General features: G+C 40.5%; 1 protein-coding gene across 1 annotated transcript; it reads right to left on the bottom strand.

The window, feature by feature from the left end:
* Nucleotides 1-616: 616 nt before the first annotated feature.
* Nucleotides 617-12,329, bottom strand: atp6v0cb (ATPase H+ transporting V0 subunit cb). The gene is made up of 3 exons (XM_036551743.1): nt 12,070-12,329; nt 1,333-1,516; nt 617-1,055 (listed from the first exon to the last, which is right to left on the bottom strand). Exons 1-3 carry the CDS (start codon nt 12,140-12,142, stop codon nt 851-853), a joined length of 462 nt encoding a protein of 153 aa, XP_036407636.1. The 5' UTR covers nt 12,143-12,329; the 3' UTR covers nt 617-850.
* Nucleotides 12,330-19,470: the final 7,141 nt, after the last annotated feature.

Below are 19,470 nucleotides of genomic sequence, written 5' to 3'. Positions count from 1 at the left end.
GAAACGAGCAACGAAATCCTGCTTGGAATCGGTTGGCACATATGACTCACAATAAAATCAATAGTTTAGAGGTGATAATAAGTTGAGGAAATTTATTTGGAAATTTGACCTGTGAAACCCAACCAAGGGCACACAACCTTTGATGCAATCAAACAGCTGTACTACAGGAAAACATTTTACAAGTGTGTCGAGAATGTCAGCATAATTAAAACACACAAAACTCCCACTCCAACATCTGGACAGTAAAGGCAATCTCCATTTTAACCTATTATTACATCCAGAGGAATTCCAAGCACTTATTACAATTAACCACAGTGCAATAAATCTACCTATACATAGATATATTTATAATATATATATCATGGGGAATTCAATAATGACTTTGCTCCATTTAAACAGTGTTATGAACATTTCAAAATCTTTATAAATAAAAAGTGGAAAACAAAAACAAAGCTATTCCATATATATATATTTTACAGATAGTTCCTCAACATCAATATGGAAATTGGAAACTGTCCCAAAGAGAAGAAAAAAAAAAGAAAAAAAAACAAAAAAAAACAAATAAGGTCAAACCCCAGACAACAGAACAAATCACTTTGGCCAACCCGAAAAAGAAAAGTGGAAAAAAAAACCCATTTCATATATCTAAACACACACAGGACAGACAAATCACTAAGTTACATTGCGCATTTACAAGAGATTGACTACCAAATTGAGACGACTGTACACATTGTGGAGATAAGACCATATTTATGGAGCTATTTTAATTTCTCTTTTTTCCATGTTGCATTTTTTTTTAGTTTTATATATTTTTTTCCCATTCAGCAGCAATGTAATGGACGACTCTCATTTACTTTGTGGAGAGGATGAGGGCCACGATGAGACCGTAGAGCCCCAGGACCTCAGCGAAAATGAGGATGAGGATCATGCCCACGAATAACCTGGGCTGCTGTGCTGTGCCCCTGACTCCAGCGTCCCCGACGATGCCGATGGCAAAGCCAGCAGCCAGGCCGCTCAGACCCACACTGAGGCCTGCACCTAGGTGGAGAAAACTCCTGCGGGAGGGGAGGGGAGGGAGAGGGGGAGACTGAGCAAACTATCTATATAATGACCAACACAGCGAGAGCTTCTGTGTAATTCATACAGTCTCTAAGTTAAACAATGCATTATTTTGCTCAAGAAAAGTCTGCCCAGAGAAGAATAGCTGAGTTTACTTGGGATAAGACACCATACTCATTTATTTGTCAAAAAGGGCATACATTCCTCTGTGAATGATTCAATTACATTTTTTTAAACCAAATTACAAACTAAGAAATGCTACTGGCCACTTACTTGTAAAGAGTGACTTTTTCGGAGATGTTGTTGGCGATCAGCACAGCCACCACCAGGCCGTAGATGGCTATGATACCCGCCATGACCACAGGAATGATGGACTTCATGATCAGCTCTGGCCTCATCACCGACATGGCAGCGATGCCTGTGCCACTCTTCGCTGTGCCATAAGCTGCCCCCAAGGCTGGGGAGAGAGAGGGAGGGTGCTACAATAAACCTCAACACCAAAAAAAAACAGGCACACACCTCTATACCTTACACACATCATCCACAGACTGGAGAGGTGTGAAAGGGGCATTAGAATATACCTCTACCCCCATCCATATACAACAGGAAAATAAAAGCGAATACATATACTGGAATACGTATACTGGATGCACTTCATTGCTTGAAGGAGACAGAAAATCCTCACAATTTTCAAATGCATCTTTTAAATAGAAGAATTAAGTTGGCTGAAGACACAGATATTAAAATAAGTAACTGTCCTGTTCAGAGACAGTATTCATCAATAAAAATGTACTGGCCTACTGCAGTATGAACAAAAAAAATGCTGGACATGTCTAAAGAGGTCACTCCCTAGTCCTCCTGGCCCTGTGTGTTGCGCTAACCAGTCAGCTGGGACCCACACTATGACACTGATGTCAGAAACATATTGATCAGAAACCCTTTGTACTGGCTATAAATCGACCCCAATTGTGCAGCTTCTGAGACAGAATCTTCTGCTGCGGTGGGATGTATGGAATGACAGTAAGACAGGCTAAATTTGCCATATTACAACTTTCCCATTTAACAGTAGGGGACAAAGATGTCCTCTACCCTCTTAAGTCAAAGCCTGGATGAGTCCTCCTCTGTGCGCTTCCACATCTTGTTGCAACACTAATCTTGGTGAGTGTCTGTGACTCAGAGGCGCTCCACCTGCCAGCATGCAGCATTTTAATCACCATTCTGTCCTTTCTGCATTCAGACCAGATGTGTGAGGAGATCCAGGCAGAGGCTGCAGCTGACGTCAGACAAAACTGCATTACAGCAAAGTGGGCCAGAGATGCAGCCAGTGATGCTGCTGTAGACGGGAGAGCGCGGCCAACAGCCGGACTGACATTCCAGTTTGCAGTCTGAGTTTATAGTGCAGGTGAGAGCAGATGTGACGCCTAAACCTAAAACTGCTACCTACTGAGGAGTGCTACGGATAAAGCTGCCTGGGTTTTCCGTTTTGCTGAAGGTCACTTGAGAAAAGGGCCAGCTTAAATAATAGAGCAGACAGCTGAGAGAGCCTTAGATCACTGAAGGGATGGAAGAAGCTGCAGCTCATTGGCTCAGCAGAATGTGAAGTCATGGCTGAATGGACACATTCCTGCCCAAGGCTCCGCCCCCCACACAAGATCTGGGGGGCTTCTGACAGGCTGCTGCTCTGGGACTGCAGGTATCGGAGGGACCTGGATAACTGCACACTGAAGAAAATCCGCTTGGCTCTCACTAGAACTGATGTTCATGCTTCTCCAAATATAAAAGTTGTAAATAACTTGTCCCTGGGAGAAAAAGAGTGAAGGAAAAAAGAAAAAAAAAACTGAAGATTGATACAAAGGTTACAGGAAATGTAACTCCTTGTTTCATTCTGTCTGATCACAGACAGGCCATGCCAGGGCCAAGAGTTTTAATCACCTCAAACCAGCTCCACAGCTTTCTAACAGATGGCTTCAAAGTCAGGAGGAAGTCCCAACCTGTATTAAATGTACTAATGGCAGACGTCCAACTCTGATTCATTTATTAGAGGAGGAAAATGATCAATACAAGGCTGCACTACAGTCTTGTTACAAGCACTCAGCAAGAAAAAATAGAACATTCCTGCCTAGATGCATCTAATTTTAAGTGAATTTATTTAGTCAGTTAAGACGGAAGGGCTAGGACAATATCCATTTCATAACATATTCTCAAAGGACAGGTTAGCATTGCTACACATCCTGCTAGGAAATAAAAAGCTTTTGTCTCAGAGTGACTCATTTGATTGTAGTAATGACTGTAAAGTCTACATAGCAGCACAGTTTTACTTCTACCACTCAGTGCCACTGTGAACCAAAACATCATTAAAAGCACTGAACTAGTGGCATAATCTCAGCCATTTGCTTTTTTGATTCTTTCAAGAGCAAACGAAGTTACAATAAATACAGACCTCTGACAGACCTTTTTGTTAATTTACAGCAGAACTAATCCACTCTGCCTCAACTTCCTTGACCTGGGGAACTACGCCTTGCACTGGTACGCCTCTGCCTCAGAACAAAGAAAGTGTTTCAGTAAGGAACAGAAACCAAAGCACAGGCACAAATGTGAACTGCCACCGACAGGAAACCTTTGTGGCCACAGTACTCTGGACAGCCTAATTTTTTTGACCAAAAAAAAAAAAAAAAAATGCAACAATCCCTTTTCTTCCCAGATCAACTGATCTCTAAACTGAAGGCTAGACAATTAGCCCTCACCTGGTCAAAGAGCCTGAAATGCTACCTTTAGCACTGCGATAAGCTTTCATCAATGACTCACACCACCCACTCATACGACCACTGAGACAATCACAATCGCACGGGAGCTGGATCCCGAGATTCTCTTTGACCACACCACTCCTAGCATTAGAACAGCAGGGTTTTCAAGCTCCCTGCCTACATCACCAAGGTGCCCCTACTGTCACTCCCCACGCACATGCCAAGGCAGAGAGACGGCATCAGCATTAACACAACAAACTGGTTACCTCAAGCCAAGCCACCCCACCGCAGAGCTAAATGAAAATGTGTCAGACGAAGGGGGTTTGGAGATTGGTATGGTAACTGAATCAAAGCCCCCTTGATTTAATCCTAATCCTGTTCTTAGGTAAGGAGGTTTTACTCTTGCTGTTGTTTTTTTAATTCAGATTATTCATTACAGACAATGTATAATGCTTTGCAAGGTAAAACAGGGTTGGATAAAATAACCAGCCTAAACCTTCAGCTCCCCAGAAGTACACCAAATGGAAACAAACTAAAATGAAGGCAAAACAAACTAAAACAGGAAAGACAACAGACTAAAATAAAGACAAACAATGGAGGAAATCATTTTTTGTTGCCTTCAGATCAACATTGTTGCTCGCAAGACTTTCAATGTTTTTTCCTAACCTTCCAGCCTCCCTCTGAGCATAAATCAAATCTCATTAACTTTGAGTCATAAAACAATTAACTGTATTTTTATAAACATCTTAAATGCAGATTGCCGCAGAACAGGGACCGACCATTTTTCATGGATTTAACTTTTCCATTTCCTTATAGCCTACAATGGCAAATAAAATGAACACTTGCAAAAAAAAAAAAAAAAAAAAATCTGCCTTGCCTGTTTACTGATCTGGCTGAACAAGAATTCAACAGATTCAGGAAGGATTAAAGCTAGCAACAATTTTGCAACAGAGTAAAGAGTTGGCAGGACAATCTGTAGACAATTTTTTTCATATTTAGTACACTCAGATGCCACACAACCCTAGCGTCTCTACACTAACCACTGTAGAAGCCAAAGACAAACGCAAGGAAGACATGAGGCCTTTACACTGTTCCAGAGGACAAGCCCACTGAGCTCTGACTCCACAAAAAGAAATGCCAGAATCAAGACTCAGAGGGGGTATAGAACCACGTTCACATCGGGGTGCTCTATGCTTATGAGAACCAAAAACTAAAGAGTACATAGACAATGGCAATGGACATATTGCGCTTTCTGGGACCTCAGAATCTGACCAAGCTGACGACTATGTCTATTGTTACTGTAATTTAATGAGGTGCACAGACAATGTCTTTTGTTCCAAGATGTCCGTCTGGATTGGAAACAGTAACCCAGTTCTCACTGTCTTCGCAACCGCGGAAGTAGGCTATACCACTCGATTTCAGTGGGTATGCCAGATCCAAATGTTTGTATTGTGTTGTGGAAGAAATACCAACTTTAAATGAACAGTGCATCAATTAAATGGTGAAATTTTCAAAATGAGAGAACAAAGAGACAGGTTGACATGCGCAATAATGAAAGTCTATTCAAACTGTTACATGAGAAATGGCATTTGCATTTCACTCAATCACTTGTCATGGCAGGACACTCCTGTATGTGGTACAACAGAGCAGTAGGTTACTGACATCTGAACCCTGCAACTTCGAACTCTGGAGGGGCACAAACAGTTCCTTTGAAGCAGGAGTTTTTCTGCATCAGTCCATGTAGCTATATAAAAGGATAATGTACAAACATCAAACTGCAAAGATGTGCAAGATTCACTGCGTCTCTGTTTATCCAATAACAAACAATGTAGCAGCCAATACAATACTAAATATTGCAATATAACTGGTCAGACTGTAGCACTGTGTACTTCCTACCACCATTTGTAAAAACAGTTGAAATTTTTTGATGACTGACATTTGATTCCTGCTTTACCCAGTAAGAAAAACAAAAAGTGGGGTAACTCAACAATCTGAATAATATAAGAGAAAGCAGTGATTTAGACAGCAACACCTCCACACACACAATGCTCACACCTCCCTGTGACAGCTCTCTCACACTTCTTTCCCAGCAGTCACTGCAGACCAGCAAAGCGGTTCAGACCTGCGTGCTAAATCTGGGACACTGCTGACAGTAAAGTGTCCCCTTCACCAAGTTAAGAATTAAAAAATACCCTCCTGTGGAATGCATGTCTACAAAACTCAAATTCCCAGCTGAGGATCAGTGACAGACTGATATTTTCAACAGCAAACACTCGTAAAACACATGATAACTAGTATCTTTAGTAACCAACACATCCTTCCACAAATATGTCACTTTTCTGGTGTTATTCCCGACGAATTAGAACAGTTTATCTTTTTTATGAGCTAGAAACACCTTGAATAGAAATTGCTCTTCAGGACACATGCATGCTGCTAGTGCACCGTTTTAAAAAGCACAGCGATGCCACGTGAGGCAAGAATGCGACTAATTTTCACACTGAGTAACTGCTCACATATGCATATATTTGTGGTGCAAGCAAAGAAAAAGCAAAAGCAAAAGGCAACCGACAGTCGCACATCAAAGCCAGAGAGCCCACACACTGATGTGGCCACTTCAAGCGTTCCCACCAGGGACCCTGGCCGAAGGACACCACTTGCACTGTGCAGCCCCCATCCACCAGTCCTGCATCACCCATGTTAATGCACCACACTGACTCACACCACACAGCCAGGTCCAGCCCACAAGCCCCGGCCACACAGACCACACGCAACATTTATAACAGCATCACAACAGTGGTCCCTTCCAAGCGCCTGGCAGCAGTTATGAAAAAGATGAAAATTACAGAACTCCTACACGTAATGCAACAAGGAAATGTGCTGAAAGCCAGCCCAACAAATCTGTGAAATTCTTAACATTGTGTATTCTAACAATACATCAAGGTAAGCTGTAACCACTAACATGCAGGTAATGGCATGGGGAGTAGTATATAGCTGAATGTGTAACAATAAAGTATTTAAACAATTCTATGCCGTGACTACATCTAACTGAAAATGGGCTTTATACATATACCTAAGTCAATAATAACCAAATCATCTTCATCCCCTTCCTCCACTCTGCACTCAAAATGTCCTACCAGGACTCCCAGCTGGCTAGTTAGCCATCTGTCTCTCAGGCACAGATCACAAAGGAAACCTCACTGTGCTGTGTGGGTATTCAGTATTTCTCCGTGTATATCTAGGGCTGTCAGCTGATTAAGAATATGATAAAATATCTTATTAGATGAATTCACTGGCAGAATATTGAACTATTTTTTGGAACATACAGAACTGTGCTACAAAAGACAGTCCCCCTTCTTTCAGGAAATGCTTCATCTGGGTTTATCGCTGACACTTACTATCTAGCATAATGTTATTTATTTTGCAATATTTGTAATGTTCTGCATCGACATAGTCATTTACCGTTTTCCTTGAATTAACTACCTTGCTAGTATTATTGATTTGCAAACATGCTAAGCAAATGAATCATTCAAGCTCTAGTTTTGTGTATTATTTTGGCAATGTAAGAAAGACATATCATTAAACTGCTGAGGTTTATTCACCGTTTCATGACAAACCTGTGTAGCTAGCCAGTTAGCTATTTCTCCTCCCAATGAATTATTGCCAGAAATTTGCATTGCCGCTTCTGGCTGGTTTAGTGTCCCTTTAGCTAGCTGCTGGCTTGAAGTAAGAGAATGTAGATCCAAGTGAGGACTCCTTTAAAAGTTTTATTTCCTGCTGCTCACAGACCTAGCCTAACAACTGTGCTGGGACACAGTGGGTTTTAACAGGAGCGGTTATGTCTACACTTGCCCTGCATAAACACAATGCTACAAGTATTTAATTTATTCAATACCATCAATTAATCAATTTCAAAATCTCCAAGGCTGCATATACAATTACACTGACTAAAGTAGTGAACACTTAACAGCTGTGTTGGAATCCAAACACATTCACAGCATTATATATGGTACCCATTTTCTGTAATGCCACATTTACCAAAGGCAACTGTATGAGAGTTGCATAATTGCCAGACTGAGACAACCTCGTCAGCACCCCCAGAACAAAGCCAAGTTTCACTTCACACCTCCACCAAATACCGTCTTTGGCCAAAAAACTAACAAGAAACTGTCTCTTGGGAAGCTCACGTCAAACTTCTAGGCCTCTTCTAACAATCAGCTTCTACTACTGCGGTTTAGTGGCTAACGGCATGTCAATGTCTCTCTCCTTTGTGCATTTACTGCAAGGTCACAAAGTATGATGGGACATTAGTTTATCTGCATTATGTCCTCATGAAGTTGCATATTGCACTGTGTGTCATAAGCTGAATCAGGTGCCACCACAAAGTACACCCACAGTTAATGTGGGATTTAAAACAAAAATCAGCTGTATTACAAGATTGTTCTGAAGTTGCTCTGTACAAGAACAGCTAACCCTCAGTCCAATGTGTTAGTGACTGTGGAAAAGGTAATATAATACTATGAATGTATAAGAGGTGAATTTGAGCCATTTTAAGAGTAAGGGTGAGTGATGAAACTCAAGGGTCACATGCTGTAACTTGCCAGTGGATTGTGAAATGCCTGAGGTCTGGTGGCAACCACTGCCTAATTTCAGCACTTTAAATTTGCATTTCCAGCCATAGAGGTGCAGTCTCTTTTCCTTTGACAGTGCTCATTGCTGAGAGATCTGAGCTGCCATTAAACTGCTGACCAGAAGCATTAACCAGAAAAATAATACAGGTACAACAGAGTTGTACAATCTAGATCAATACATTCTTCTGTTACAGTCAAACATATGTAAAGGTGAATTAATAAAAGGCTTTGATTGGGGCCTTACGTGAGACACGAAGATGAGCATGAAAGGCTGCTGTAGTATTATCCTCATCTCTAACATAGCATCTGAAAGATCACACCCAGATCGCACCTCAGAGGCTCTACTTATTTGTGAGAGGTGCTGACAGACAGGGAGGATGATTCTGTTTTTTAGTGAGAGGCGTAATGAAACGTGTCCCTCTGAGAACTGAAAGCTGCAGAAAATACTACATCTACAGTGCCTGCATTGCCACTCAATGAGATATCAGCCACAGGTAACACACAAAGCCACCCTGAGGCTGGTTTGCTTGTGGATGTGCTTGGGTTTATGGCTGAAGGCTGCAACAAACAAATGAGGTGGGCAATATGGTTGAAGCTGAACCAACTGCATTTAGAAACAGTTTCATTATTTCAATTTTTACAATGTTGTTTACATGTGGAAACATTTTCTTTAGTGGCTTTAGTGGTTGACACAGTATTGCTAAAGAACAGGCTTAACCAAACACATGTATACTCCAGTGAGGAAGTAATTAACACTGACAAGACAAGTGAAGGAAGTTCTCCTTTGTTAGGTAATGCCCTTCAAGAAACCACTTGGTCCAGTCAGATGTGGTCAGAATCACTTATTTTTCAGTCGCTCTGGATGAGCATCTGCTAAATGAAGTAATGTAATGTAATGTGGCCAACCCATACTATGTCAACAGCTTCTGCTTTTCTACCTATTCTTGTCTTCATTCATAATGAACCATTAATTGCTCAGTTAAAGAACATTAAAGGGATACGAACATGTTCCCAGTATCCTCTGTTATTTGGAGCAGCTATGTGTATATGTAGTGTATATATATATATATTAGTTTTCATGACACTAGCCATCTCACTGAGCACAAATCCTGGTCTATTTTTTAAACTGTTGTCGATATTATTGGTTAATAGAGAGATGCAGTTGTCCAGCCTTACATAAAATAATAGATGCACAAACTGATGGTTTGAACATTCAAACAGACTTCATAAGTGTTGTGGTAAAACACTGCCATTTTGCTCTGGGTCCATAATTCTTCAATGAAAACAGCAGGCTAGGGTTTCACAACTAACAACACCTGAGCACTTTCACACATGTCAAGCCAACACAATAAAATGCTAAAGGAACTTGTCACTGACAAGTTAAACAAAATGAATACATGTACAGATGTAATATTTTAAGACAAAAAGGCATTAAATACACTGAACACTTCAATGATTAGGTCAATCCAACACTCAATTCAGTACTTATGCAGTAGAGTGCATTCTCATCTCTTGCAATGGGTAAGGCAACCTTGACAGTTGTTACTGCATTTTGTATCAAACAACAGAACATCTTATCTGCCATTATAGCTGCTCCACATCCCTGTGCTACAGCAAAGATATGCTTCAACTGAAGACATGCAGTGCCAAGTCTTCTAACAGTTTTTTTCAAGCAAGCTGTGAGGAAGTGAGACTTAAGCAGGTGAACCACACTGAATGGGAGGCAAAGCTCCTTAATTTCCTGTTACTCTTGGTCACCCATATCACATTCTCACTGTATTATCTGCAGGACTTTGTAGGCCCCTCAAAGTCAACCAACTGACCTTTAATTACAAATTTGTTACAACTCTTATACAATCTGCTTGAATGTAATTATAACATCATGGTATACTTCATTTGAGAAAACTGTTTTAAATAAACTACATGGTCAGGGTTGTCACACGCCAACAACAATTTATCTGATTATACTCCCACGTTTTCTAAAACTAATATTATTTTGTTCATGCTAGTAGTCATTCACTATTCACTGTATGCCTGGAAGGTGACTGATAAATAGCTCTCAGGGTTGAATGAATGCTTCAGAGGAAGCACAACTAGGTTTCCTACAAATGAAATACTGTAACATCCAGGTGGAAAGAGGGCCAGAAGTTGCAACCTTTCAGAAGTCAGATGGCGAGGTTACCATAAGAAACAAATACAATATGGCGACCCATCTTAATCAGCCACGATGTGTACATGTCCTAACAGTGAAATGCAGTTTGGAAATGGCACCATGACTTAAGGGGTGAGCAGGTTAGGTTCACACTTACTAAATAAGAGAGAGAGTAAGTGCTGCTTATGCGTTGTTGGTCTTTAACAAATGCCTAGCTAGCTAGATCCATCAGTGTCGGTTGCATTAAACAGCTCCCGAGGAACTCCAACATTATCTCATTCCTCACTAAGTCGAAACTAGTCGTCCCTCTGCAGTCATATGACCATTTGCGGGGACTCCCCTCTACGTAAAGGCGATCACTAACGGAAATTGTGAAATCTGCACTCAAAACAGGTCATAAATACGAAAAACTGGCGTAGCCATTGCGATAAATCGAATTACAAACACAGCATTAACGAACCCTGCTGGGAATGACCGAAGACAGCTTGATCCCTACCATTAACTACCGCCCTCGCAATGTGTTAAGTCTATGCATAAATATTGCATTTTATGGTAGTCATGTGGCTAGGTGGTTTAACTAACACTGCTGTCTGATTAGAAACACATAAATTCGATGTCTTTCACAGCTAGCTGGCGACCAACTCGGTACACAGATAGCTAGAGGGTCGAGATTGTCCATTTTGCTGTGACAGGTTAGCAAGCTCACAGACGAACAAATTCATGCCAATGTATTTCAACAGATTTCAATAACCAAGCTAACGTCCTGCCTTTGCGCCACAAATATGTCAAGGCTCTTGCTACAAAGACACAAACGTAGACAGTTAAACCAGCGTTAGCTACGGTTAAACTCTGTATCATGAAATGCCTCTGGTGACTTTCTAGACATACAAGGCAAGGAAACATTCAAGTAGACGTGTTAGTTAGTTAACCTCACGATCACTAAGACAAACTAGCTGAATTATAGCTAACGTTACAGCCAGTTTGTCAGAAGATTAACTAGTTTTCTAGCTCGCCACGACAATCATGAGCTAGCTAGGCAGCTAAATCGCTAATTATAGTTATAATGAAATGAAAGTATTCGCTCTTGATAATATTTTAGCAAGCTAGCTACGACAGCTAGCTAGCGCCTACGTCAATGACATGGTATACGAAAGAACACTGGCTAGGTAGCAAACAGGCTAGTTATCATCCCTCACAAAATAAATAAATGCTTAGTTAGATAGCTAGCTACCAGGTGACCACTTTAGCCTAGCGCTGCACGTTAAAAACAGCGGACAGCTAGTTAGCTCGTTAGCTAGCTTGGTAACCCGTCTGAACACACACCCTCTTCCACAAGCAGGCTAGCTAGCTAACTAGCTAGCTAAGCAATAGACAGCTCCAGGTCCTTCGTACGTTACAATAAACAACATGCAGATAATACTTTAAAGCATGTATACTGCTAAAAGGGTAACAGTGAAACAGTGAAAATAACAAATGTTCTAATTACCGCTGAAAACCATAGCCGCAGAGGCACCCATCACTGCGAAGAATGGAGAATACTCAGGGCTTTCGGACGACATCCTTTCTTACACACAATAGCTAAAAAACAAAAGAGTACAAAACAGATGGAGTGGCAGCCTCCTTCAACCGTCTTCCTTTCAGGTACAACGAGCCTTTTAATTTTTATACAGGAAACCAGGGGATTGATCCCTTAGCAAGCTATCAGACTGTAAAATGTGTTGGTCACGAATCTTGCCCGCTGATAAATACCGGCGCAGCAGTACAAAATGGCGAAGCGGAAAATATCACCTGACCAGCCATTAAGGCCTAGTCCATTAGGCATTTGTGGGTATGAAAGTAAAAGTATATCTGTACGAGTTTACCAGTGTCGCATTATACATATCTTTAAAATACAACATGTACATTTAGCTAATTATAAATTTTGTTTAAAACATAATGCAGTGTCTTTTATCTTTTTTTTTTTTCAATTGTGTCATTTCAGTGCCATCCCCTTTTCTAACATATGGTGGTGGTGTGTCCCGCTGCAGGATGTATCACTGTCGAGTGTGGAGTATGTCTATACGATGTGATGTAGCGGGCGGTATTGGGGTGTCAATTCATCAGGGTAGTATTCAAAGCCCTTCGCTGTTTAAATTACAAAAATTGTGTCTGTCAGGTGTCCATATACACACAATAGAAGACATTTGGCTGTTGACACACTTCAAAAAGCTTGGCCGCTAGTACATAAAGCTCCTGTTATTTTGTCCGGTACAATAGCACTCAGCTGTTTTTCCTTAAAATGGACAAAATATAATAAAGAAGTCATTCCAAATTTTGTATGGCGACAGTACTCGTACCCAGCCCATGAAACATATCTAACCGCTGCAAATGCTTAATCAGTAATTCCGTCTATTAGAGGAATGATTTTAAAAATTAATGGAAAGGAAATATATCAACCATGAATTAAATAAATCACAGTCACATGTGCACCTGGATCTTGTGCTGTTTCCAGGCTCAGTCTGGGACTAAATTGTCTAGATTAGGAATATATCCTGGTGGATAATTTACTCTTCCTGGAACGGTAGAAAGTCTACTTAGAGGGCTGGAAGGGAAACCATCGCCGCTAGTAAACTCGTCTTATATCCTATGACCTCGTAGTAGGAGAGAAGTTCATATCTGTTCAGTTATAAAAACCAGGCATTCAATTTGAAGTGGAAAAAAAAATCATAAACAAGGTTTCTACCCCATTTATTACTATCGCATACAGTATATGGAAATAAGAACCTTCAACCTTTTACAAATAAACACATTTTGTGCATCATAGTGAGAAATTAAGAAATCCCTCTTATAATGCTAGGCATCAGTCACATGTAGTGTGTGTATGTGTGTGTGATTTTTAAACTCAATACAGGCTCCTTGGTGCATTTCAGCCTGAAAATCATTGCATTTATTTGCTTTGAGGTAACATTAAATGAATGAAAATTTTACAGTAGAGACCCAGGCATTACTGTGGCAGGGTGGAGGGGAAATATGTGTGCATGCGCACGTGCGTGTGCGTGTTTGAAAGGGAAGGGCGTGGGGGGGGAGGGTTTCCCACTATATTGCTCCTAGCCAGTACAAGCGTAGAGTACCAGGGACAGCAATGAGGGAGGGAGTGAGTGAGTCAGAGAGATCACACAGTTCCTCCCCTCCCCCAGCACGTCTTACGCCTGCATTTCCACACAGCCAGGCAGGCATGCCCTCTCAGACCCCACCCTGATGGCAGTTCTGCAGCAGCATCATCTAGGCTGTGCCATTTCCTCTGCACAATACAACACCTTGTGTTCTCATCTTCTATATTATGTGCATGGGGGTGTGATCTCCTGTGTTACAGAAAGCACATAGAGGTTACATGATTGAAGTCATGAAGCTCATATTCTTCTTCTGTGGTAACTGAACCACCATTGATCAAAGATTATCATTAATCTGATGTACATAGTGGCTGTAAAAGTAGCTTCTGTGCTTCATGAGAAGTGCTGTCCTGTTTCTTTTATCCTGCAACACCAGCATATGTTACTATTTTTACCCAGATAAATAAATAATGAGGCAATGGATGAATTATGGGATGTTTAATCTGCACCTTTAGATTGAAATCTTAGATATTATTGGCAGTGTGAGGTTCTTGCTTTTAAATATGATATGCAGTTTTCTATGATATGTGCAACTATATGAGTAAAAAGCTTCCAGCAATGGAACGTTTTCCTGCATTTTCCTCTGTGATATGTTGACTAATGATGCTAGAGACAAGCTGAAAATTGTTCTGTAATTATCAGATTATTACCATCAAGGCATGCCAAATGCTGAAATTTCCAGAAAGAAAATAAATTATCTGAAACAAATATATGGGTTTCTGTTCCATAGAGTGGAGATGGCATATTCAGACATTTCTGAAAACCACGAGGCCACTAAGAAGACAACATAGCATAAGCAGGATGCTTACGGGGGCAAATCCACTATTAAGACAGGGGAAATAAAAACTTTGGTAATTAAAATGCTGCACTGCATCCAAGTTTCCATCTACCATGAGACCAGTCATAGATCTACATATACTTCCTCTTGTGGTATTTCCATTAAACCCTAATGGTACTTCATACATCCCCTAGAGACAACTACGTACTGTAAAAAAGTCCATAATGAAATGCCTATCATTTCAGAGACATAACTAAGATGAGACGGAAGCAGTCTCCCAAGCTGCTACAGAAGCATGAAGATCATATTTTTAGGCGTTATATGATGGCTATAACATCCATGAGAGCACCACTCTCAAAGGTCAGTCTTGTATCGATACATGTATTTAAGGACTTAGTTGGCGCTTTATTTTTCTACACAGAAAAGACATTATGAGCATATAAAATTAGCTGTTAGCCTTTCATGTGAAGGCATGCCTGTGAGCTCTGGGTTCTCTTTCCCTTGTGAAACTGGGGAGGTGGGGATATATCCAGCCTGAGGAGAGAACACATGCATAGCTCTGAGGGAGAGGCAGGGTGGAAGCTGAAAAAAGGGTGGTGACAGATGTGAGTGCAATGAAATTCTTGTCAGAGCAAGGAAAAAATAACACTTGCACATTCACTAAAAGCAGTGCACAGGTACCTGATATCAGTGAGTGTGATTTAATAAACTTCAGCCTGTGCATTTCAATATCTAAACTATGCATGCAAAGGGTTAAGAGTTTAAGGACCAGAAATCCAGACTTTCAAACATTTGTACCTGACCCATAAAAAAAGCATTAATAGCTGTGAAAATTCTGAATGAATTACATGGTTTTGCCAAAAGGGGGCAGACATATGGTCACTTTGACTATCTGCACATAATAAAAACATTTCACAACATACTCCTAAACGTTCATTTAGCTTTGGAACAATGTCTTTGCACTTAAAGAAGTTAAAAGACATAACAGCTAAAGCAGGACATAGCTTGTTATGGTCAATGTAAAAATGTAATAATTGATAGAACGGAAAAAGTCCTATGGCAGTATAAACTATCATGCTCTTAAGGAGATTTATAGATCAATAATCCTGATTGGTGTAGCTTAACTATTTTAATGAACACATCCTTCAGTTATTACAAAACCATCACACAAATTATGCATTTTATATGTGACATTTTTAATAGAGCTGAAAACACAGACAAATTTGACAAAACAAAACACTTTTAAGAGTTGAGTGCCCTTTGAGTGGAATGGCCTTTTACTCTAACACTTTCCCTCTCAGGCCTTGTACACAATACCTCCCCAAATGGATTATTGACATGAAACTCAGATAATGACTCTGCTTACACACACCAACTGGTTGTGATCGGTCAGTGCATAAGAAGCTGCTAACATGCAAACCCATATTGTTGCATCTGGGGATTATTGTTGTGCTTGGGTTTACTAACTGGTATTGAACTGAAACCCAGTGGTAGCTTTTCCATTTCACTAGTCTGCAAAGGTTTCAAGCTGTAGCTTGAACAATTCAGATGGTCAAACTTTACCATACCTCATCCAGCATTGTCTTGATTTCAAAGTGATGTAGCTTCTACCCCATCATGTCTTCCGTTCCTCCTTTCTCTAAGGTCATATGATTAACCAGGTGATGTGAAAACAATTCTAGTAATACCCTCAGATTCTTTCTCCACCCATGTGACATGTGAGTGAGGGCTGAAAACTTGTCATGGTCTCTTGGACACAGATTATTCCACCACAATTGTCCCCTTGGTAGCAATACCGTCAGCATGTGGCTGTGAAACTGATTTGAGCATTTCAGTGTGACATTTGCATTTAAGTATACAGTCCTCTTACGACTCCTTTATGAAAATGCTAAATTAAAGACAACAAACACGCTTTACATGGTTACTCCTGCACCAAGCTGTGGGGTCACATATACAGCTCTAGTCACATCTGGAAACATGGCTGGGAAAACCTGGTATTAGTCAAACTGCAATATATTGGAAGTCTTGGAAGGAGAAAGAGGGTTTACACACAGAACACTCTGATAGTAAAGACAACTGGGCCATAAAGCATACATATGTCACATTCCCAATATAGCTTGCTCAACCAGTTTTTCCCCAACCCTCCCACTCAAGACAGTTGGGATCTACATTCACAACAGAAATAGAGGAAGCTGGCAGCAAATATAGAAACTGTCTCAGCCTGCCCATGTGATTAAACATCTTCTGGTTGATAATAACCAGAATCTAACTGAAATTTCTGAAAAAATTTCGGCTCCCACTCATCACAGAAAGTTGTTATCATATAGGAAAATGTATATATATATATATATATATATATATATATATATATATATATATATATATATATATATATATATATATGTATGTATCTCGCAATCTCCGTTCCAGTTCATCCCAAAGGTGCTCGATGCTGGATCGGGGCTCTGTGTGGGCCAGTCAAGTTCTTCCACACCGAACTCATCAAACCATGTCTTTATAGTCCTTGCTTTGTGCAGTCATGTTGGAATAGAAAAGGGCCTTCCCCCTTCACTGGAGATAAGGGGCCTAGCCCAAACCCTGAAAAACAGTGTGTGTGTGTGTGTATAATATATGTATATATATATATATATATATATATATATATATATATATATATATATATAAATATTAAAGAATGCAGATCTCTACATACAAAAGCAACACCTGATATATGGAAAGTAAAAGTAAAGATGAACAAAGTAGCTGTATTCCAAAAATGTGCCTCCAAAACACTGTGAATGTTATTGATGAAATTCTTCGATCAAACTGGTCTACATTTTCTGTACTTAATCACACGAAAAATTAGGGATTTACAAATTTTGCTGTAATGTACTACATGCGGCTCAGTGGTCAACATTCAGCTGATAAGAGACTCAAAGAAGGCATCTGATTTTGCTGCAAGGACACAGTAGTGCACACACCACCAGCACAACAGCTTCACACAGGACACATGAGGTTTCATTTGGTCATTGGCGCTCAATGGCACATGTTACACCCTGTGCAGTGCAGTTTTAATTTCTGCTGTGCTCTTCCGTGGAACAGATGACATCCTTGTCTGACACACAGGAAGACAAAACCGAGGAGCTGGCAGCAACAGTGCAAAGACAAGCGTGGCTGTGAGGATTACTAATGCTCTCACAGGACTTGCAGACTCAGCCCAAATTCTATTTTTGACTTTCAGCTGCACAGGTTTTATATTAATATTCTGTAAAATATGCTGGAAGTGTTATGACTGCTAAATTGCATTATTTCTGCCATCGTGTAAACCTGAAAGTTTTTATTTCAGGGTTGAAAGCATGATTAACTGCAGTTTACCTGTCAAATCTGATATTTTATTCATTTAAACAGCACACGTTCAAGAAGAGATGTTGAGTGTTCTCAAAGATAATGCAATACAGGAAATAGGCTGAAGTCTGAGTTTGTGCTGTAAGTTTGGTGTGCAAGATACCAAATGTGTTCACAAATCAGACTTTCCTGTTAGGGGAGAAGAATCTACATGTCAGAAGAGCAATCGTTTTCCTGTTAGCTTCGCACATTTATAATTCCAAATATGGCAAAACAAAAAGTAGGATGTATTATTGACGTTAAATCAAATTCACCTCCTCCATAGGTATTGGTAAACGTCTTTAAAAATAAAATACGTGAGACACGATCCAGTAATTAAAACGTAACTCCGTGTGCGACTGCGAACAAGGTGGTATTCTGTCGCATGCTGAGAGAAATCACACTGGAACACCTGTACCCAGTAAATGTACACTGCCTGGCCAAAAAAGGTCGCCGTCTGGATTTAAAATAAGCAAATGATCTGGGGTTGCTTCAGTTGGTCAGGTCTAGGCTCAGCAACGTTATGTGGCAGTAAAATGAAGTCAGCTGAGTACCTGAATGTACTGAATCACCTGGTTATCCCATCAGTGGATTTTTTCTTCCCTGATGGCACGGGCATATTCCAGGACGAAGATTCATCGGGCTCAAATTGTGAAAGAATGGTTCAAGGAGCATGAGGAATCATTTTCACACATGAATTGGCCACCACAGAGTCCTGACCTTAACCCCATTGAAAGTCTTTGGGATGTGCCGGAGAAGTCTTTACGGAGTGGTTTGAGTCCCCCGTCGTCAAATAAATGTTGTGACGTTGCATAAGGTTGTCGAAACAATGCCATGGCGAATGCGCGCCGTAATCAAAGCTAAAGACGGTCCAACAAAATATTAGAGTGTGCGACTTTTATGGCCAGACAGTGTACTTCATTACGCTGTAGTCCTTCTACCGTGTGGTTCCACCGTGCCTGGCTGCGTGGCTCTAACAATGTGTAGCGCTCTAATGTAAATGTAAGATATTTCTATTTGTGTGGGCATCTACAGAGACGACGCGCTTACATGAACGGGCGTGGAAATCCTTGAATCACCATTTCAAATTTCATGGACATCTTGGGGAGAACTTCACCCGAGCTTGTGTGACTGAAACGTGTAAAACAATGTACGTATTTTGGAGACATGTAAGGAATTACGAACATAAAAGATTACATATTATATTCACATCTAACCAGAATGACGTCGGCATGTTCCGCGAACCAAGGTGATCCCCGTAAGCATTGGGCACTGATACTGTAGCACTATTTTTATGGTGCAATCTCGGGTATGCTATCTAGTTATAGTAATGCTGCCGAATACTTCACCACGACGTTCCATAGCCCTATTCAATTACCGATGTTTCATTCACGCTCAAGCTTTAATCCGCATCGCTCACACAAGCGTTATTTAATTAAATGATATTAATTGTTGTACTTTAACATTGTATAGAGCCTCCGAACATCGCTCCTCAAACCTCTGTAAGTTTACTGGGGCAGACGACTCAAATATATTATATTCTAGTCATAACCGGCATTCATTGAACTTGAAGGTG

Source organism: Megalops cyprinoides, chromosome 1 (assembly GCF_013368585.1).
Source record: "Megalops cyprinoides isolate fMegCyp1 chromosome 1, fMegCyp1.pri, whole genome shotgun sequence".
NCBI lineage: Eukaryota > Metazoa > Chordata > Actinopteri > Elopiformes > Megalopidae > Megalops > Megalops cyprinoides.
This window is presented reverse-complemented; position numbering and strand designations above follow the sequence as displayed.

Coding starts and splice junctions, on each gene's coding strand:
- atp6v0cb (XM_036551743.1), bottom strand. CDS start 12,142: ATGTCGTCCGAAAGCCCTGAGTATTCTCCATTCTTCGCAGTGATGGGT. Junction 1,517..12,069: donor TGCGGCTATGGTTTTCAGCG/GTAATTAGAACA, acceptor CTCTCTCCCCAG/CCTTGGGGGCAGCTTATGGC. Junction 1,056..1,332: donor GAAAAAGTCACTCTTTACAA/GTAAGTGGCCAG, acceptor CCCCTCCCGCAG/GAGTTTTCTCCACCTAGGTG.